Consider the following 22620-nt stretch of genomic DNA (forward strand, 5'->3'; position numbering starts at 1 on the left):
GATAAACTCATCTCTACTGTGATAAGTTTATATTGCTATGATAATAATATTATCTGCGACTATTCTCATCTAATACTGATATCATCCTAAATCGCTAGATGACTCTAAATTTTAGTTAGAACTACATGGTAGGATTATTTGAAAGTAAAGTTCAGATTAGATACATGTGGCTTGTAAATATTAAAGTAGCAATCATATTTGATAAATATTATTGAATATATTATTTTAAGTAGTCTAAAACAATTAAAAAAGAAATAGTGTTATATTACGATGGGTTATTCCGACGATAACAAGATCACTTTTGAGGAAGCCCTTAATAAAACCGGTGAGAATTATTTTTAATTATATTGTAATATATGCTTGTAATATAAACAAAGCAAGAATAACCTTTCCTTAGCAATTGGGAAAAATAATATTTCCCACAACACTTCTTCTTCTTCGTGTCAATGAATGGAGAATTCATATCACATTTTGCCAGTATTTAGCCACAACACTAAAAGCCACATACTTTATTAAGATTGAATTTTACTTATTTTATAAGAAACTAGTAGTTTATCCCAACTTTGCTTGCGTGGATTTTAAGACGAAAAATAAAAAAAATCGTGGTTAATTCGTCTTCAGTAATACTCACATTTTTGTTCGTATAACAGTGTCGTTACCAGCTTAAATTATTTACGACCAAACATGCAGCTATGCTCATGTTTCACCGTCTTATCAATTCTGCTAAGGAAAATATATTAGAAAATATTCTTCAAATATTTTTCATACTATAAAAATATTCCAATTATCTATCATGTTAAATGTAAAAGATATATTTTTTTAAATTTCTACGGGTCTTTAACATTTTTTTTTTGCACGATAAAAGTTTAACTTACTATTCTTCTTTGGTAGGTATAGTTTTTGATATTTTACACAACTTGTTTTTCAGGATACGGACTCTACAGTTATCTACTGGTGGCCTTATCAGGTTTAACTATTATATCTATGGTGTCTACAGCTTATGGTACCACCATCATAATTCCCACAAGTGCGTGTGAGTTAGGTACCACTACTGCACAGAGAGGTATCTTGGCAGCAACTCCATTTGTAGGTAAGGTACATTTTTAGTTCAATACAAGAACGCACAATCATTATTCAAAACTTAAGATTTAGCAAATTATTTCTTTATTATTAGAAGAAACGCAAAGTAGTTTCAAAAAATAAAAATATCTATTGTAATTATTCTGTTAATTTCCCGGATCCTTATAAGCGAATCAGATTTGGAAATTGAAAAATAATCATGAGATCTGGATACGTGTGTTCCTACTCCACTAATAGTTAGTAAAGATATAAAAAAAGTAAATTTTGTATACAAATCGATTTATAAGAAAAAAATTGAAAAATGTTTTGCCTTAGATATACTTTTTATAAGTATATTTAGGTTTAAAGATATTTATTTCTCAAAAAAGACTTTACAGTCACTTACATGAGATTTGTGTAATTAATGTTTACAAATTTAAAAAGTCAGTCTTTATACTAGCAAAATATTCTTCATTCTTGCTTCTTCTTACTTCTTTTAACTTAGTACAATAAGGTAGAAATTTATATAATACTAGCGGACCCGGACGCGGCTACGCCTGCTTGAAATATAAGAATATAATTTCTATAGAAATATAATTTCAATCTAGATGAAATGCTAAAAGTGACTATTATATTTATTTTCATAAGGATAAATATCAAAATGACGCGGTAACGAACGCGGCCGCGTAGCGACGACGGTTGTTATTAACATGGCAGAATAAATTGCATGTTAAATTAGAAAGTATTTTAATTTATTAGTATATATGTGTAATGTAATATTATATAGCCTATAGCACTTCTGAAGAATGCAGCTTTCATACAAAGCAAAAACAAAGTAAATCGATCCAGTAGATCCAGAGATCTTAGCGTTCAAACAAACAAACAAACCAACTCTTCCGCTTTATTATATTAGTATAGATTAATTACTAGAGGGTAGAAATGTTCTTTTAGTATAAAGTTGTAGTTACAATGGGTGATTATATAATATTTTTATAGTAACATTTTATATATTTGTATTTAAGATAGTTTATGAAATTATATTAAGATAATTTAGATTCAATAAGTATTTAAAGTATAAAGAGTTGATACCAGCAAGCCATTATGATAGAAATTATATATAACAAATTTATAAATATTCCGAATAATTTGAATGAATATGTTTACATAATTTAGATTTAAAAACATCATGCGAACTAGCATTTCTTATGTCGTGGGGTAATTTGTTATATAGTAGGGCCCCGTCAAATGTAATGTTTTTCTGGGCAAATTTAGTCCGGACCTTAGGTATAACAAGTAAGCTGCCTCGGCGAGTACTACGATTACATATTTGTGAGTTTTTAATAAAAGATAGATTTGTATGGATGTTACGGTTTACAATTTTTTAAATTAAAATGCATGTGTTGTACGTGTATAGTTGCTTAATGTTCATGATTCTTAACTTAGTGTAAATTGTTTTTGTAGAAGTAAGATGGTGGTAGTGGAATAACATTTTTACTAATTTGTTTTGTTTAGTTTGTAATTCATGTAATTTAGTTTTCGATGCGGTTCCCCAAATTTCAATTAAGTAGCTTAAGTAGGATTTTACTAAGGAATTGTAGATGTTGTATCTAAGTTTTATAGGGACGCATCGGGAGACGCTTCACAATGAGCTCAATAGGCATGAAAGTTTCTTACTTATATGATTAATTTGGTGAGTCCACGTGAGATAACTGTCTAACCACAGGCCTGGGTATTTTTCGTGAGACTTTTGTACTATAGTTACATTATTGACTACTAATGGATTATGTGACGGAACTTTTTTATTTTTCTGGTGAAATATAACATAGCACGTTTTTGAAGTGTTTATTGTCACCAAGTTAAATTTGAGCCACTCAGTTAGTATATCTAAGTCTTTTTGGGCTTTTATCATAATATCATTAATGTTGGTTCCAAAATAAAAAAGACACGTATCATCTGCATATAAAGTAAGATGTCCCGTCAGGCCCAAAAACGCTATATCATTTACGTAAAGTACGAATAACAGTGGTAAGTATAGAACCCTGGGGGACGCCACAAGTGATTGGTAGGATTTTGCTTTGGGTTAGATCTATTTTGACCGATTGATATCTATTACTCAAATAAGATTGCAATAAATTTAGAACTTTGTCCTGGATACCATAGCGTTTAAGCTTCCCGAATAGCAGTTGGTGACAAACGGTATCGAATGCCTTTTTCAGGTCAAAGAATATATCTAAGCAAATAATAAATATCTCTGTGTGAAATAGGAAATGACTAGTTCTATCGGCTAAACAACCTTCAAAATATAATCAGATAATGATAAAAAGCTATCAATCAACTTATCTTCTAGCAAAACGACTACATATATAGAACATTTAAAAATGTTAAAAATATTCCTATGTTGCTATGTGTTAATATTAGTAATAATACATGTTTTTTTGGCTTGATTTTTGGAGGCATATTATGGGGATGCTTTGCAGACGTCTTTGGCAGGAGGCTTACTCTCCTCATATCTTTGCTATCAGCGGCGACGGTCAATGCCCTTGCCAGCTTATCAGTCAATTGGATTATGCTTCTGATATTTCAATTTACTGCTACTTTATTGTAAGTAGAGACACAAAATAAAGCTTATATCAATTAATTCTCTTCAATAAACTCGATATCTCTCGGTACAAGTAAATAGAATAGTCCATAAAAAAACGAAAGCACTCATTTTCTTATCAATTGTACCTAAAAAAGTTGAACCACTAAACATGTTTATTTCTGCTACTAACCACAACCGAAAAGCCGAATAAAGCAAAAACAAACGTCTAAAAAGACGGAAGCCACCCTAAAAAATTAAATGTTATTTTTTTATACAATCGTCAAAAATAATTAAAAGTAAAAGTTTTAAAAACCGATGTCTCGTTTAGAGCCTAACAAAGAATTAGTATATCTGCAAATGAATAATTACAATATAGAACTTTTTCACAGGCAATATTTTTAAATACATTTGAATTTTAAACAGAAATACACAGATGATCACAAACTTTTGGACGATGTGTAGAACATTTAACCCATGATTAAATATGACATAAGAAGTGAAATTCTTATCTCAAGTAGATATTTTTTACTTATAATTTCATATACATATTTTCATAAGTATTTTATTTATGTATTTCAGGGCATCTGGCCAGTACTCTCAAGCTATGACAATGTTGAGCGAGAGCGTTCCTATGGCAAAACGTAACGTCGTTGTATTGCTAGTCAGTAGCATATTCTTAATGGCACAAGGAATTATGGCAGGTAATAAAAAAAGTAGGCCAGTCGTGGCCCAGGGGTGTGACTGTAAACGTGATAAGTTGTGGGTTTGATTGCCACTTGAGGAAAAGAAATATTAACAATTTTCATTTTTAAGTTCTGAAAGTGGAGAAAAGGGTATTTGAACAACAGATTCCCTCTGCTTACTCTGCTATCTGAGGGATACAGCGTGGAGCGAAAGAAAAGAAAGTTGCCAAAGAGGTAAAATGTAACGAAAAACAAAAAGAAGTGAGCTGTAGATTTCGGTGCTGTTTTTGGGTGTTTTGTATAACACACCTTATTAACATACCTTCATTTGTAACAATTACAAATGAAGGTGTTATCTATTAAAAAGTAAACCAACCATTATAAGATTTCCTCAAGAAAAGTATATGAATAATATTTTTCTTTTAGCGTTAGCCATACCAATCATCCCCCTCACATTCTCTATCGAGATTCCAAGTTTGGGCATTTTCTGGAACTCTTGGAGGACGTTACTTGTGGTTTACTCAGTACCGAGTATTATCTGTGGGGTTTGGGTATTTTTTATGCAAGAGAGCCCAAAGTTTCTATTTACAAAAGGGCGAGAACTTGAAGCTATAAATGTTTTAAAGAAAATTCACAGAATAAACAATTTAGGATCAAAAGAGGAATTTGTGGTAAGATTTATTGTAGTTAAATAATATCGTTTCCAATAGAAATTGTGAAAAAATATAGAACTTTCTTTTTGAACTACTAATGTAACAGTATAATGAAGAAAAATGTACAAATTGTTGCAGGTGAACAATATAGAAAAAATTACGCAACAAACTGGACCAACTTCCATCAAAGAGCAGTTCCTTCCATTATTTAGACCGCCACTGCTTAAGAACACAATCATTCTTACAATCCTCTTTTTATTTCAACAGTTGAGTACGGTTATAATATCATACTTTTTTAGCTTCAAGCAAATGGAAGCATAGCAAAAGGAACATAGTGTTATGTCCCGCCGCCCTTCATTTTCTACTTATAATGTGACATAAAGTTGTCTTAAAGCAACAAGAGAACTTATCAAATGTTTTTCTTTTCAGAGTTGGAGCATTCCTCGTGTGGTTGCCGACTATTGCTAATCAATTTGTAAACATATTAGGCACAGGAGAGGGCTCGGAACTGAGTCTTTGTGGTATTATACAAAGCGGGATCAACGTTGACCTAAATGTTAGTATCAAAGAAAATTGTGACAATCATTTTTTAGGTACATTAGTAACTATGTTCTCATGAGGCTAGGGTTGTATTTTACAAAAATAACGACAAGGCAGGGCAGGCAAGGCAGCATTATATTTTTTGTATTGTAGCACTGATAAAAATGCCTGATAAAAATTTCCTTTTGTCCAGACTGCAAAAATATCACTAGCACAATTTTTTTTTATGTTATAAAGTCCATGCATATGCTTACTTTACTATGCAGGATTATTCCTCTTCCCGCAAACCTCCGGCCTTGTCCCCCGTTCTTCGCCTTTTGAATATTTTTGTGTTGACTGATGCCATCTTTTATCTAACCAGAGCGGAAAAATATAATTTTTCATTCCCATTCCCGATATCTTCTGTAAATAATATCTATTATTTTGTTTCACAGCCAGATGCGGCACCTTGTTCATTAAATGTGACATCTCTACTAATCGTTCTTAGCGTTGGCGCGGCGCAATCTCTTGTGAATGCACTTCTTAGTTTGGTAAGTATTTCTTTTTAATTAATTTATATCATAAAGGACATTTAGATATTTATAAATCAATTTGAGTAATTTAACTGCAATGCGCGGCGTTGAGCTCCGCCACTCAACACGCCTATGGGTTCCCTCTGCCTGCTATACGCGGGATACACCATCAAGCTAATGAAAGTAAAACACTAGCAAAAATTAAAGAACAAATATATATATTTTTTAAGGTTATCAATCGAGTCGGTAGACGAAACATGGTGATGTGTATAACATCGATTTGTGGAGCATGTGGAATTGTTGCCAATCTGGTGCCCAACGCGATCGGTAGTGCGATTCTATTCTTCATTTTCCTCATCGGCATCATCACATTTGGAATGTACACTGCCATAACAGTTGCCTTATTCCCTACGTCACATAGGTAAGAGCTAGTAGATCCGGAAGCGCGGTAGGGCGTAGCCAAGTTCAGCAAAATAGAGCTGGCGTGCAACACGGTGTATTGTAATTAATATCTCATGTTTTATATTTTAGTTGTTTAATGGGCGGCGGTGAATTCCGCCATTCAACACGCAATGCCTTTTATGTTTTATATTTACAGCATCATTTTTCATTGGTGTATCGATCTCTTAATACATTAGCTATATTAAAATTAACAACATTTTTAATTACAGAGCGTTGGCAGTGTCTTTTACATTGACTGGAACTAGATTGGGAGCATTCGCTTCAGTACAAATTCTTAACGCATTGCTACAAATAAATTGCGAAGCGGGTTTCTATATTTACGCTTCGCTTTACGCATGTAAGTATTTACATAGATATATAATATTTTTTGAAACTGTTTTAAAAGTATTAATAGTGATACATTTCAGAAGGAACCTTTGGAACACTTAATAGATATGATCTTTTATACTTTACTTTTTATATCTATTTTATATTAATGATTTTCTATTAACATTTCAGCGTCCGCTGTGATAGCAGCTTTCCTAACTGATGACCGTAAACTCCAAAACATAGAACAAAATACAACAAACAATAAAACATGTTAAATATTGTATTGATATTCGAAAGAAAATGGTGCCTTGTTCGAATATTACATTGATATTCGAAAATAATGCAATAATCTACCTCATTATCATTATCTATCGTGTACTTGCTATAAAAACTAAATTTAAAATATTTCAATTTCTTACAATTTTACTTTTAATTGTAAGAATAGAGTAGACTCAATTATATTGTAAGATTATAACATGTTACATCGTATTTTTAAGTTTAACATAGTCCTTGGTGAAATAATTATTTCTTATGAATTACAAAAAATATTATAAATTTTCAACGTGGTTTTATTGTTATATATATGTTACTTTTCATTAAAATTGAATAAAATACATATAAGTTCAATAACTTGTTTTTATTAATTAACAGTAACAGTTTTTATTAATTTAGTGTAACGTAAATCAAATGTTTAAGTATTTCATTTCAACAAAAATCGATATGTTTATTTAATAATTCGAGTATTATAGAACTTTCTGTGAGATCAGATAATATATTTGATATTCAAATATATCATCTAAATAAATATTTTAAAGCATAAAACCTGTACAACTTCCCATGCGTAAATCGGAGCGCTCTACTGAATTGAGATTTGACACTTGTCATATGTGAAGGTTACTTTCATTCATAGCTGTCAATGTCGTATATATTCCTTGGCTGTCATTTGCCAATCAAGTTGCCGTTGCCGCTGACTGATTGATAACGAGATGGGAATATCCTAGCAATTTACGGCAAATTAAGTATATCTAAATTAAACAACACATTTATTAAAACATTTACTATTTAAAGGATAACATTAATATTCATTTGTTCAACCTTGACTATTAAATTAGTATGCTATGCAAACATGGTGTGATGTTCTATTAAAGCATCGATTTTTCGATAAAGCCGCAGGTTGATTAGTCCGTAGTCATTAAAGCTATATTGTGTAGACACAGTGACGTTGTGCTCGGTCGAGTAAAGTTCAAAATCTGATATCTCCTCGCGTGTTTGTTACGTTGCCTTATCTCGTTAGGGGTGTTATCCACACCTACTTTGATATAAAGAAGATTAGGTACGTATGGTAATAGATTTAAACATTACGAACATCTGACAGCGTAAGTATTTATCTTATTCCTACTGTATTAAAAAATCATTTAGGGATTGAATTCTCACTTAGCAAAATTATCCATTATAGATTTCATATATGAAACATTTGCCACACATTTGTACCGAAAGTAGTGTGTAATGCCACTTAGTTGTATCAAATATTTTTTATTTAATAAAATTAAGTTTTCGTATCAATGTTTGCATTCCAATACTGCTTATAAAATTCAGTAATCTCTTAATTTACCTTTTTGCATAAATGTAAAATGTTTTTATTTTTAGAATTTTATTACTTGTAAAAGTACAATTAAGAATCCTTACAACATCATATAAGTGAAGAGACCATATTAATGTGTGCCAAATATCACTTAAGCTTTCAATCCAATTACTAAATTGCTTCACACACACATACCATTTCATAAGGTGTTTATAAAGCAACCACTGTCTTAGAAAGAGTCATGCTAAAAATGTTTTATTTGTTTTAATGAATTTTATATCACATTTAGAAATGTTACTTTTTAGCATTTCTAAGAAAGATAACAAAATGGCAACTGGTTCTTGGGAAGAATTCTTTGCAGAACACTTACCTCCAACAGACTTTGAAGATAACCGGTCATTACTCAAAGAATTTTGTGAGAGACATGACAAATATGGAAACAAAATTGTCTTAGTTACAGTGAGTATCTACTAATAATATAAAGGTACAGAGTTGAATATGCTAGTATCAGCTAATGCTGCTTTGAGTAGTCCATTTATCAAGGTAGTCTACAGGCTATATTACATAAAAATAATGGTTATAAACCAATATAAATTAACATGGAAGTGAAGCAAAAGATATTAATAATAAATATACCAATTTTTTGGAAGCTAATATATAACAGTTCATATTTCATACACTGCATAATTTCTGAGAACTCAGTGCTGCACTCTGCCCTTTCTGGGGCAAACAAATGAAAATTATGCATTCCCTCAAATGAAAATTAAAACCACATCTTGTGTACAGTCAGATCCTGTACTGCTCTGCCACAAACACTTTTTTTGCCATGTAATGTGTTTATAATATTATACATTTTTTTTTTCTTAATAAATTTAAATATCATATATCCTAATGATTATTTAAGTTAATATGTACCTAGTAATTTTTTTTATTTATTTTCAGTCTGGAGGAACAACTGTCCCGTTAGAACATAACACAGTACGCTTTGTAGATAACTTTAGTGCAGGTTCAAGAGGATCTGCCTCTGCTGAATATTTTCTGGAACATGGCTATGCAGTCATTTTTATGCATCGACAAAAATCTTTAGAACCCTTTACACGTAATTTTAATGGTCAAAAACTATTGGACATGTTGGACTTACAAGAACAAGGACCAAATACTACTATCACAGGTAACATTATTATTAAATCTCCCTTATTATTTCAATACTCCAATTAACTTTTTCTATACTAGGATTTGGCACATGCTGTGCACGGCGGCCGGCGAGCGAGCTGAGCGAAGCTATGATGCGCAAAATATTGCGAAATTTACTGTTTTGTCCACACATTCTGGGTTAGGTTAGTCAAAGTTCAATCTGTGCGCATGAAATTCAACCAATTTTGACCAGTAATGGCAAAATAGAGATTTAGAGCAGAGAAATCAAAATAGTTTATATGGCACAGTTTCCTGTTGGTGAACTGCCCCACCAAGTGCTAAGTACTAAGTGCTAACCCTGTGGTCGTTGGTTCGATCCATACTCAAGGATTTGAATTACTCTTGTTTCCTTGGTACGACGTAATCATTATTTAGTGTCTCAAACTTGGCCAAAAGGCGGAAAATGTAGTGTTATTAGTTTAGGTAACTAAAGGCTAGAAAATGTAGTGTTATAAAACTGAAACAAATCATCCTGATATATCATTCGACAATTTAAATTTGTATCTACGTCTATTATAGTAAGGTTAAAGTGCGCAGTGAGAATAAGAGAATAAGAATATATATTCATCATATATAGCAGTCAATAATACGTCTACAAGTGACCACTCTACAATTCTATTAAAACTTTCTTTGCTATGTAGTGTTAATCGATGCCCTCAGACAAAAAAGTTCACTGATTTCAGCAAGGCTCTTTCGATGTAAGCTGAAAAAAATTTAACAGCTTTGTTACGTTGTGAAGATCTTAATCTTCTTACTGAATTGCTTATTTCTAAACGAAAGTTCTTATGTAAAACAGATCCCGAAGAAAAATCGTTCTATAAAACCGTGGATTACACCTGGCATTCTGCGTAGTATTCAGAACAGAAACCGGATGCAAAAAAAGCTAAGAAATAACCCAGATTGTGAAATAATGACAATTGCTTTTAAAAGATACCGTACTCATTGCAACAATTTAATAAAAAAGGCTAAAAGAAAATATGACAGCGAACAATTAATGTCATGTACTAAAAATCTAAAAAAACTTTGGGACAAAATTAGAGCCATAACCCCTTTAAAGCCCACTATGTCAAATTGTGATAGTCTTTTGAATGTAAAACCAACTCCTACAGATTCCGTGAATTATATTAACGATTACTTTGCGAATATCGGAAAACAGCTTGCAGATAATATACTTTTAAAATTAAGTAAAGAAAATAACATTCAACCTCTTATAAAATCTACGTCGTTTTCTTTCGTACTGCTTGATTCGGACATTAAAGAAACAGATTCCATAATTATGAATTTGAAATCGGATAGTGCCCCTGGTTAACATTCCCACGACATTTTTAAAATTAGCCAGACATATCCTTAGCCCAATAATCTGTCATTTGGCGAACCTATGTTTCAAACTAGGAACCTTCTCTACTCTATTAAAGCAATCAATTATAACACCAGTTCACAAGGGAGGGGATAAATGTAATATTATTAACTACAGACCTATTTCAGTTTTACCATCTATTGCCAAAGTTATAGAAAAGCTACTAAACTCAAGACTTAATTATATGGAAAAATTTAATATTATCTCTAATTCACTTCGAAGATGCCATTGTGACACTAACTTCTCATATTTCCGAAAGTATTGATAAAGGCAAGAAGTGCTTCTAGACCTAAAAAAAGCCTTTGACACAGTCTCCGCTCGTATTCTACTGCAAAAACTTGAAAGTGTCGGTATAAGAGGTACTCCCCTGTTCTTATTTCAAGACTACCTAAGTAACAAGAAACAGCGAGTAAAAATTGGTGAATATACAAGTAGCGACTGTCCCGTAAGCTTCGGTATTCCCCAAGGAAGCGTGTTGGGGCCATCTCTATTTTTAATTTACGTGAATGACTTGCTAAGTATGAATATTAAGAATGGTCAAACTTTTGCTTAAGCAGACGATACTGCAATTGTCTTTTCGGGTCCTTCTTGGTACGAGGTAAAGCAAACCGCGGAAATAGGACTCGCAAAAGTGTCTCTCTGGCTTAAATCTAATGTTCTTACACTTAATATAGACAAAACTAACTGCATTTGCTTCACTATAAACAATAGAACTCAACCCGGAACTAATTTTATACTAGAATTGCACAACTGCCCGTATAGTAATACTTCTATATTTGATTGTGACCCTTCGATTTTGAGTAGAGTTTCTACTACCAAATACCTTAGTGTAGTTCCTTCAGATAGAAAGAGCACAAAGATCCTTGCTGAAAGTTATGTTTTTTAAACCTTTTATATTTTCAACAGAGAGTATATACTCTAGCTGCGACTTATTGTCTGTACGAAAGCTATATATCGTCGGTGCGCCTGCCAAAACCGTTATGTGTATTTTTTTGATTTTTTTTTATTCGATAAATAACATTAAAATAGTACTCTGCATAGCCTACAAAAACAAATATATAGTATTTCCATCTGGAAGTTGATTTAACAAAATCGATATGTGCACTTCATTTTTATTTTTGGCAATGACAAATTCGTTATGTGCAGTTATGACCCAGCAGCAATGATCCGATGCGGAATGTTATTACATTATGTAATGTAATACATTAAGGGGATCCGTCACTCGAGCCTTGTGCTACAGATTTTTTTGGTACAGAACTTTTGGAGTATCAGGTTGAGTATGTCCCTTCCACTTCTACCTTATCGGTATATAATAGACAGTAGACAGAGCTCAAATCTCAGCGACTGCCGATGGTAATAGCAGATTCAGAGCGAGCAGGTATAGTATTGTTGTTGAAAATACGACTCATTTGTACCTAGATAAAGCTACTGGAGAATTTGTAAGCCGGAAGTCAGCCGAACTCGGAACTGGTCACTTCATTCTAGATAAACAAGCTGGAGAAAATTTCAAGGAGATGGATATTGATGTAATATACAACAATAAAAAAAGCGCGACTTTGATACGAAGCAGAGAGTTATAGGAAAGGCGTACTTAATACAATTGTAGAAGACACTTAACTAACGATACTTTTAATACATGGGTTAAGCAATTGTATGCCACCAAACCAGAATCATCTTCTGAAAGTAAACCAAGAAATCCTTCTTGTAAGTCAGCTTCTGTAAAAAGCGTGTGAGAATGGTTTTAGGCTTATTGCCAAGAGTTTAAGTTTAATCATTACTGCAGAGCAAGTGCACGACACACATGTTTGAAGTACACAATAAGTATAACAATTAAAAAAAACCGACTTCCACTGGATCCCATAATTAGAACATAACCACACTCTCATCAAACTATCCTTGAAGTGTATCCTTTCCAATAAAAAAAGAATCATCGAAATCGGTTAGCATGATATTGAGTTATTCTTTCATTTGCTGCGCACATACTTAATGCAAATTTAAGACTTATATGATTGTGTCATGGATAAAAATGTCAGAAATAGACCAAATCAAAGTAAAGACCAGTCAAAAGTTCTGAGGTAACAAATATAAAAAAAATACACTCAACTTGATAACGTCTCTTCTCTTCACTGAAGTCGATTAAAAAGTGAAGCCAGAAAAATGAGGAGGATACAATAAAGATAACTATTTACATTAAATTGGAAGCTGATAAAGTTTTAATTTGACATGTGCACCGTATTCAAAGTAAAATTTGTCACTAGAAGAATATGAGGTACACAAAGAAAGAAAAAGCATACCAAAACGAGAAGAACGCACATTCTAGAATCCTCTAACATGTCATTGATAATCTGAAGAAACAGCGTAGGGGACAGCACACAGCCTTGGGGGACAGCGTTCACGGGCATGTACTCCAAGCAAAAACCGTCAACAGTTACCTTGAGGCTGCACCCAGTGAAAGCTAGCGATCCACTTGCATAAACTCTCGTAAAGCCATAGGATGGAAGTATTGCAAGGAGCGCCTCATGCCACACGCGATCGAAGACCTTCGCCATGTCCAAACTAACTGCCAGACCCTATTCCTTGCTTTCAAAAGCCGTAGCCTACCGGTGGATTAGGTAAACCAGAAGGTCACTGGTTGAGCGACCATGGCGGAGGCCATATTGACTGTCGTTAATCAATCAGTGATTCTTCAGTTAAATCAAAAGCTGGCCATTGATAATGCTCTCCATAACTTTCAAGAGCCAGGGTGGCAATAGGCCTGTAGTTAGATGGATCGGGACCATCGCCTTTCTTGGAGATCGGGTGGATAAGAGCGCTCTTCCACAAGTCTGGGACTATACCGATTGAATAAGAGTGCCAAAACAGACCCATTAGCACAGGTGACAGCTCAGGAGCACTAAAGGAGAGATGTCATCTGACACACTCGACTTGTGGATGATCAAAGAAGACAGAGCTCGCCTAACAACTTTTTAGCTGAACTTAATTTCAGGCATTAAGCTCTGGCACGGGTGTGCGCGCGGCGCTATTCCTTGGTCATCCATATTCGAGTTCGAGGCAAAGAGATGTACTGTAGTAACGATAAATACGTCCATGCATATGTGTGGCACGAAAGCGAAGGTGTTACTTAAATTTAGTTTAAGTTATCTTGATAAAGTTTATTGCAATACTTATAGAATTCGCTTTTTATTTACTTCAAATTTACCTAGTTATTTAAGGGATAAACATTAAAGGCTTAGTCTATCTATAAACCTTTCCTAACCACTTTCTAACAACCCTTCGAGTTTTCTATTAAACATTTTTTTGTTAATTATTATTAGTATTAATAACCATAGGATTTAATAAAACGTACCGTACTGTTTTATCGTTATCAGATTAACCATTTTCACGTAAAAAAGCGCCAAACCACAATTCCTTACGTTTATCATTACTGATCATTAGTATACATATTTGTTTTAAGTTTAATACATTTTTGTTATCCTCATAATAACACTAAATAAATCCGATTATGTTCTTTTACAAAACTGATATGTGCATATTTTTCACTTGTAAGAAATGGTCGTTACAAGACAATTCTGATATGTGCATCAAAATGGTTAAAAAAAATTATTACAGATGAAGGGTACATTTTATCATTTTCGCTTGTATCTCAGTTCAATCATAATATATTTTATCACCATATTGCATTTATAATTTTTTGATAAAGCTATTATTTAATAAATAAGATAGTTTTTTGTCTCTCCTGAAAACTTGACTAAAAACACATAGCGGTTTTGGCAAGCGCAACGACCATATATTAAATTGTGCTTTGAAGGTTGACAGAGCTATAGTTTTTTTCAAACAACCTGGTGCAACCTAACAAAGGAAGGTATGTCCCAGCTTATCAACCATCAATTTGAAAACCAGTCGAAGTGTTTATATAATGCAATAAACAAAATATTAAACATATATTCGATTTATATAGAATTTGCACTACACACACACACACACACACACACACACACACACACACACACACACCCACACACACACACACACACGCACACACACAACATTCAATCAGGCACACACAGACGCACAAACACACACACACCACCCACGAACAGATTTTGTATTGTAAAGTACCTATAATTATATCCCATTTATTTTTGTTTTTGTTTCCATAACGAATGTATGAAGTGTTATGGAAGAGCGGGGCCTCCTGTTACAAGTACTAGTATTATACTAGTTACTTACTAGGTTGGTCTCATTACTTTCTATGTAGCTATATAATAGGTGGAACTGAAATAAATATTTTTATATTTATATATTTTTTATATCTTGCAAAAAATTCGAAGCAATTGGTAATAATCGATTTTATTACCATCTCTCATAATGTAAATATTTCTGCTTCATGGAATCCGCACAAATAACTTCGATTAATTTTTATTTCTGTGTACACCTAAAAATATTGAAAAAATCACAACTGTTAAATAGCAAAATTATGCATTTTCTGCAAATTTTTCGATTTACACGGTTTTGACTTGAAAATTTTGAATTTTCGATTTACACGGTTTTCTCAGGAACGTATCTACCGTGTAAATCGGGGGATAGGTGTATTTTTTTTATTTATAAATCAATTTACTATTGCCAAACAGTAACTTATTATATGCATTGTGCAACATTATTTGGTATCTTATATAAGACTTTTCTTTTATCTCTTCTGTCATATACTGATTATGTTGAAAAATTATCTGTACGCCACTCACCTTTGTAGGACACTTAAAAACAGCCTTGCGCCAAAAAATCTTAAGAATCTTAACCTTGATAGCAAAATGGGAAAAGAAGCACGAGATTTTAAAAACCGTTTGTATATTCGTTACAAAAGATAACAAAGATGAAATAGAAGTGATTTTTTGTTTATTTTATGCTATTTAAACAAAAATTCCTTAAGTGAGAGATATTCTTATAAGATTTTTAACCGACTTCTGTAAGAAAAGGAGGTTATCAATTCGACTGTATTTTTTTTTCTTAATAGAGTTCTACTTATTTCGATTAAATTAAATATACTCTCTAATTAATTATAATATAATATTTTGAATTATTGCCGCTTTTCAAATTTAAACCAACCGTAATACTTAACTAGAAAGACATAAAAATTTGAACGTAGCGAACGTGCCTCCTGTTAGGAATTTGAACAGAAGTCAATCGTCCAAGCGCTCTGACCACTAAGCCATACGTACTGAACGGACGGGGTACTTTACGCTCCCTTCACTAATGTGCTAGAGCGATGCTATATTAAAATAATAGATACTACTATGATACGATATCGACTGAATATTAAATTTTTTGGATACATTAACTTTATTCGAATATAATTTTTATGTAAAGAAGCTTACTAAAAATCACAAGTGTTACGCAATGCGTTAATTCCATATGATATTTAAAATTTCAATGCCTTTGTTTTCAATTTCAATTGACTTTTCCAATAAAACAGCGAGTACCAAGGCGATGCTATATTTAACAAACTCTAATCAATTATAGCACATTGAATATTTAATTATATTTACTCAACATGCAATGCGTCAAAAATTCGGTTGAAAGTGGGGAACGGAAGTTAATTTGAAATAGAGTGTCTCAACACTACATTCTCAGATTCCCTCTGCCTTCTTTGCTATGTGCAGGATTGAGGTTCAAGTTAAAAAAAGATGAAAATTCGTCTTAATTATCTGGCCAAATTAACATGCTATGCTAACGCCCAATATTAATAATGTATCTCCTATCTCCAGTTAACGTCTATCTCGTACTGTCCGACATGTCTATCCAATCACTAACCTGCATGCCTACCTCCATCTCTGTCTATTTCAATCTATGGTAGCAATTTTTGGATTAGGATTGGTTATTAACATTGGGCGTATGGAAGCTCTCAAAAAAATCTTCGTTTAATACATTCTCGTTTTTTGTTTCAATTCCGCTTCTTGTTTAATATAATTAAAAATAAATATAATTATATCAAATTTTCAAATTCAACACATCCATTTCAGTAAAATCGGACAGTGTATTCGCACTCGCGCCTGTACTCGCCCGATATCAAGCGGCGCACGCGACTGGCGCGTTGCTCTACGTCTCTTTCACCAGCGTATCGGATTACTTCTGGTTGTTGCGGGCCGCGTGTGAGTGCCTGGCTCGGAGCGGAGCTAGGGCGATGCTGTACTTAGCAGCTGCTGTATCTGATTTTTATATACCTAAGAATAAAGTTGTAAGTGTTTTTTTTTTGTTACAGAAGCTTTAATAATAGAAGTAATCTTCTCCTGCTTAAAAAAATACGTCACACGATTTTCACGATTTTCGACCCCTGCTTCACCCGTATCACAGCTGATCACATTTATGAGATCCATACGTAATTTTCCATGTAACATGCAATCTCAGGAAATGTCCAGAAATGTCCAGGACCCCTCTTCACCTCTTGTCATACAACAGACATTGTCGACACCCTTGACGTAATTACAGAATTGTTTTAAAATAAAATTTTAATATTTTTTTCAACTTGTTTTCAGCCAACCCATAAAATGCAATCAGGGAGTGGAGCTCCGGTAATTCAATTACATTTAGTGCCAAAAATGTTGGCGCCACTCTGCAATCTGTGGGTCCCAGAAGCTTATGTAGTGTCATTCAAATTGGAGACCGATGAAAATCTACTTATTCCCAAAGCTAGGGCTGCCTTAGAAAAATATAAACATAAGGTAATGTATCATTTTTTTTATGCTTGATTTCGTAGACCCTGGCAACATACGCCGGGATTATTGCGAGAAAGAAGGTTATGTTTAACTCCTACATGAAGAAACAATTGTATGGAAATTATAATAAGATTTTTGTTTCTTGCGTTTTTCGCGATATTGGCTTTGCAAATTTTCGCGATTTTTTTGCGATTTCGGCTGGCAGCACTGCGACACACCAAAGACTAGGTTTCTAACTAGTCTGTGTTAATGCAAGAGGTAGTGAATTTCATTAGATTTCCTCGCTCAAGCGTTAAGATCCGCCACTAAACACACTGAGACTTTTAAAATATAAATAGAAAATTATTTAAATATTTAATGAGTTTAGTCATCAATCCCAAAACCTGTCGCGTTTACAGTCGCACGCTTGTGCCGCGATTGGCCTCAAAGTTTTAAGAAATGCTAAATATTTTTAAATTAGTCTGAAGGTGACTTGGTCGGAAGGTGAAGAGAATTTTGACTCACATTTGGTAACATTTTTAGATGGTGGTAGCAAATATGCTACAGACTCACCGTCAGAGAGTCATTCTGGTGACGCCTGAAGCTAACCAAGAAATTGTCCTCACAAGGGAAGAAGTACATGCAGGTAGACATTAATTTATTGCTAATAAATATTATTACAATATTTTTATAAATTATCAGTTTCATCTGAAATTATTTTCAGATTTATTAATGTAACTTTTAGAAGTTACCAAGAATTTAACGTTTGTTAAATTCTTGTAATGCTTATTATTTTTGGTTTTATGTAATTATTATATCAGCCTGGATTACCCATAATTATTAAATCATTATCGTGATAAAATCTGGGGTCCTAGCCACTCAGCATACAATATTTTTAAGTGTGCTAAAAGTAACAATATATTATGTATTACATTAGTATAGATAATATATGAATTTCCACTTTTAAAGAGTTATTTTATATTTCAAAATTCTGTCTGTCCCCACAAGAATTTAAGAAAATAAACAATTATAATTTTGACAAAACAAGTAAACAAGCAATGGTCACTGATTCCAGGCATGGACATAGAGTGCACACTAGTAGCAGAGATAGTGCGCCTGCACACGGAGCACATGGCGGGCGTGGCGCCGCGCTGAGGCTCGCGCGCCCGTCTAGCGCGGCTCTACCTCACTGACTAGACGCGGCAAGGGACCACACACCTATATAGTACTACCTATCTCAGTGATACCATTTTTTTTACCAACTTGCAAGAATTGTCAGCCGGTTTCTCCATGAACATCCAAGACATAATGAGGTGATTTTTTTATAAAGTGACAGTGTCATGAATATATTTTTTAAATTTATTTTGTGTTCTATGGCTTGTTGTTACGCCTGGGACCAGTCCCCTAAATGATACATCAAAATTTTGTTTTTTTTTATGAAAAATTATGATCTAGATGCTAGAAGTATTCAACTGATTTCTCCTTGTATTTGAGGTGTTTTTTTGTGTAAAGTGACAGTGACAATTGAAATATATTTTTTAAATGGTTTTTGGTGTTCTATGGTTTGTTAGGTGTTTTAATAAATTTTCTATTAATGTTATGCATAATGTATGTATATGTATGTACTATATATTTTTGCACATAAAAAGCATTTTTATTTTAATACTCAAGATTATCAAATCAGTGCTACCAACTCTACCTCACAAATTAAACAATAAAAATTTCCACTTTATATGATTGTATTTTTTTTAATTCTTTTATAATCTCCATGGCCATTCTTCCTGAACCTGTAGCAAGTAATTGTTTTTCACTGTGAATAGATCTCAATTTTTTATTTATTTCGTTTATCATTATTATTTCTGATAAAATATTGAAATAAGCTATGCATTTTGTTATTTTATAAGTAGCATCATTTTCATTGTATACTAACATTTAATATTAGCCTTGAAAAAACGACAACAAAACTATATAAATACGAATCGATTGAATTAATTTTACTATCCGATATCAATAAAATATAAATGTTCTTCTATGTGCTAAAATGTATTGTAATCTTATACATGTGAATATTATAGAATGTCTGTTCGTCATTCGTACTTTTATTATTAGATGTCTATATTTTTTATTTATTTTATATCAAAGCAAAAGACACGCAGCACTTTATATCAGAGTTGTATTATTTATAATCAAGTTTCATGTATTTCTTTGTATAATTAAAAAAAAACAACTATTAAAATAATGTTTTAATTTAAGTTTATATATTTTTTGTTGCAAACCACTAATCAGAGGACCATGAACTGAAGTGTGACTCTGGCTTTGAATATTATCGTTAAATATTATTTATTATAATATATAGTTTAAATAGTTATGATAAATAAAATATTGGTGTTCAATGTGCGTATGTCTTCTATAATATCGCTTTAAATTATATCTTAAAATATATTTCTTAAAAGTGTTAGCCAAATTAATTGACATTGTATTAAGAAAAAAGTTTAATAGAAATTAAATAACATGTTTAATGTTATATATCATTTTAAATAATATTTTCGTGTATTAAAATCTTTTAACAAAAAAATAATGTATACAATACATATCAATGTCAAAATAAATGGATCAAAATTATATAAATCTATGATAATATATTTTTGCGGAAAAGAAAATGGACGTGAAATAAAAATTCAAAATTATAACTGCATTTACACCATCCTTTACATTATTTTAGAAGTTAAAGACGTTTTCTTTCAAAATATTTATGTTTAATCTTTATATAGAATAGTCCATAATAATTTGTTATGAATGTTGGATTTAAAGGGTATTTTTTTATTTAGGTATCTTGTTACTGTGTAGTGTGAACTCTTTGTATGGGAAATGAAAAATTCTCGAACTAAAATATTAAAAAATAAGCCCTCAGCACGTTATTGATCGGTGGTTTTATTTTAGTAAGTAAGTTGTTTCAACGGTTTATTTGTTAAAAATATATATTAGCTATAGTATGAAAATTATATTATTTAATTGATTTATAATAATCAGATTGTTGGTTTTGGCAAATTATGTGAAAAATACGAACTATATTAATCGGTATATAATAATAAATAGATAACCACCCACCCACCAGCCACCGATGGCTTGGACCCTTGTCCCACCCTCGGAAGAGTGGTTTTTTATATTTTTAAATGTATTTTTTTATGATAATTTATATTTAAAAATGTAAAATATATTCTCTAATTTAATAAAAGTATATTCTAATAGATAATATTTTTTAATATCTTGTAAGATTTTTTTTCTCAAAATTTCTAAATCCTGTATAGTCTGTTTTAGAATAGAAGTTATTTTAGTTTCTTTGAGAATATTTTTTTTGACTAGGAAAGATTGTCATTACTCTCAAATATATCGAATATAATATTATAAAATACATGTTTGATAATAAATAAGCACAATTGTTGCATTATATTAGATTTTGTATTTCACAGAGTTCTTAAAGTTAATTGGTTTTTTTTTTTCAACTACATACTAAAAACTTTAAGTTTCTTTCAACAAATAGAGTATAATAATTGTGATTAATCTAAATACGAATGTCCCTTTACTGTGTATTTTATATAACATATTTACCAATCATCATTATTTCTAAAATAAAATTTAATGTTATGATAATGAACGTTTAAACACAATATGACGTTGTTTAAAAAGTGACAATGGGCTTATATTTTATTCGCGCGTATAATCTGAAAATACAACATTGTCACTTTATTATGTATGTAAAATGTATGTAATATATGTTTATATAGACAGGACTGACACGGTCTTCTTTTGTTCTCTAAACTATAAAAAGTACTCTATAGAAAGACTACAATGAACACATATATAATATTACTTTTTTTACTATTTTTAACAAAAAACTGTAATTTAAAAATGTACTCTTTAAAAAATTATTATCTCGAGCTTGGAATAAAAATGAATATATCAACAATCAAGCTGATGACCAACACCGTACAGCGGAAGGTGACAGTAGGTTCACAGGTTAGGAGATGCAATATATCCAAGAATATATCTACCTGGGTCAAATAGTGTACTTTCAAATAGTGTGCTTGCCAGAGCCGGAGAGAGCCTGAGAGCCTTTGCCCAACAACGGGACAACATTCTTTTCCGTGAACTGTGCACAGTACACGGAAAAGAACTGTGCACAGTACACGGAAAAGAATATATATATCTTAGAGAAAAACCAAAGAAAATTCTAAAAGAAATGGTAAAGACTAAGTATTTGTCTGTCAGTCACTGTCTATATTTCGTTATGTAAGCCACCGTCGTGTATATTTAAGACAATAAGGTCTTTTATTGGCATAATGTTGACTATATATGGCCAAATAAATGTTTTATGCCGTGCGTTTTATTTTAAACGCAGGTACGGAAAAAGTGAAATAATATACCTGGTATACAATTTTACGTATTTCCACTTTAATATTATGACGACAAATTCGTTTTTCTTATTGTCACAGATTATTTAACAATATAGAAAGAATATTAATATTCGATTAATCAAATTCAAAGATCGTAGCAGATACAGTACGGTCGATATGTCATGGCCGCTTTGAAGTTATGCTTTTTGGATTTTTGTGCATTGTACACTCGGGAAATAAATAAAAGCAAGAAAAATATCTAAAAATCAATTTTGCGCTGCCATATAGCTGCTTAATTCGGTCACGACTCATCGACTGTGCTATATAAACAGAGAAATGAATAGTTACTTTTTTAGTTTCTGACATTCTTAACGTTAAAAGCGAAAAAAAATAGAATCATTGTTTATTTATGAAGGATAAGGGTTTTTTTATATTATCGTGGCTTTTAAAGTATATTATAGCATTATATTATAAATGGTTTGGTGTGAATTGGTATATAACAAATGGGTATCTCTTGTTGTGATAATGTTCTACACTGATAATGTAGTCTTAGATGTGATTTTATTAGACCTGAATATATATTTCATCATTTTAATTTCTATGTT

General features: G+C 32.0%; 2 protein-coding genes across 3 annotated transcripts; both read left to right on the top strand.

Moving 5' to 3' along the window:
- Positions 1-7304, top strand: LOC146540128 (putative transporter SVOPL). The gene is made up of 11 exons (XM_085207698.1): positions 1-325; positions 929-1087; positions 3495-3660; positions 4220-4341; positions 4750-4994; positions 5115-5242; positions 5406-5532; positions 5951-6046; positions 6259-6449; positions 6700-6827; positions 6989-7304. Exons 1-11 carry the CDS (start codon positions 271-273, stop codon positions 7072-7074), a joined length of 1503 nt encoding a protein of 500 aa, XP_085063824.1. The 5' UTR covers positions 1-270; the 3' UTR covers positions 7075-7304.
- Positions 7305-7725: 421 nt separating this feature from the next.
- Positions 7726-22610, top strand: Ppcs (phosphopantothenoylcysteine synthetase). 2 transcript variants are annotated; one of them, XM_085207399.1, is made up of 7 exons: positions 7726-8175; positions 8687-8840; positions 9324-9552; positions 16950-17164; positions 17463-17648; positions 18165-18267; positions 18697-22610. In XM_085207399.1, exons 2-7 carry the CDS (start codon positions 8709-8711, stop codon positions 18774-18776), a joined length of 945 nt encoding a protein of 314 aa, XP_085063525.1. In that variant the 5' UTR covers positions 7726-8175; positions 8687-8708; the 3' UTR covers positions 18777-22610. The 2 variants fall into 2 exon arrangements, with proteins under 2 accessions (XP_085063525.1, XP_085063524.1); XM_085207398.1 differs by having other exon boundaries at positions 7726-8132.
- Positions 22611-22620: the final 10 nt, after the last annotated feature.

The sequence above is a fragment of the Heliconius melpomene genome, chromosome 3 (genome assembly GCF_056956725.1).
Source record: "Heliconius melpomene rosina isolate 202511_hmr_F chromosome 3, ASM5695672v1, whole genome shotgun sequence".
NCBI classification, from domain to species: Eukaryota; Metazoa; Arthropoda; class Insecta; order Lepidoptera; family Nymphalidae; genus Heliconius; species Heliconius melpomene.

Excerpts from the sequence above, each read along its gene's own strand:
- Ppcs (XM_085207399.1), top strand. The coding sequence starts at position 8,709 with ATGGCAACTGGTTCTTGGGAAGAATTCTTTGCAGAACACTTACCTCCA. Across the intron at positions 17,165-17,462 it reads ATATACCTAAGAATAAAGTT|CCAACCCATAAAATGCAATC; the intron begins GTAAGTGTTTTT and ends ACTTGTTTTCAG. Across the intron at positions 18,268-18,696 it reads AAGGGAAGAAGTACATGCAG|GCATGGACATAGAGTGCACA; the intron begins GTAGACATTAAT and ends CACTGATTCCAG.
- LOC146540128 (XM_085207698.1), top strand. The coding sequence starts at position 271 with ATGGGTTATTCCGACGATAACAAGATCACTTTTGAGGAAGCCCTTAAT. Across the intron at positions 6,047-6,258 it reads TGAATGCACTTCTTAGTTTG|GTTATCAATCGAGTCGGTAG; the intron begins GTAAGTATTTCT and ends ATATTTTTTAAG. Across the intron at positions 6,450-6,699 it reads TTATTCCCTACGTCACATAG|AGCGTTGGCAGTGTCTTTTA; the intron begins GTAAGAGCTAGT and ends TTTTAATTACAG.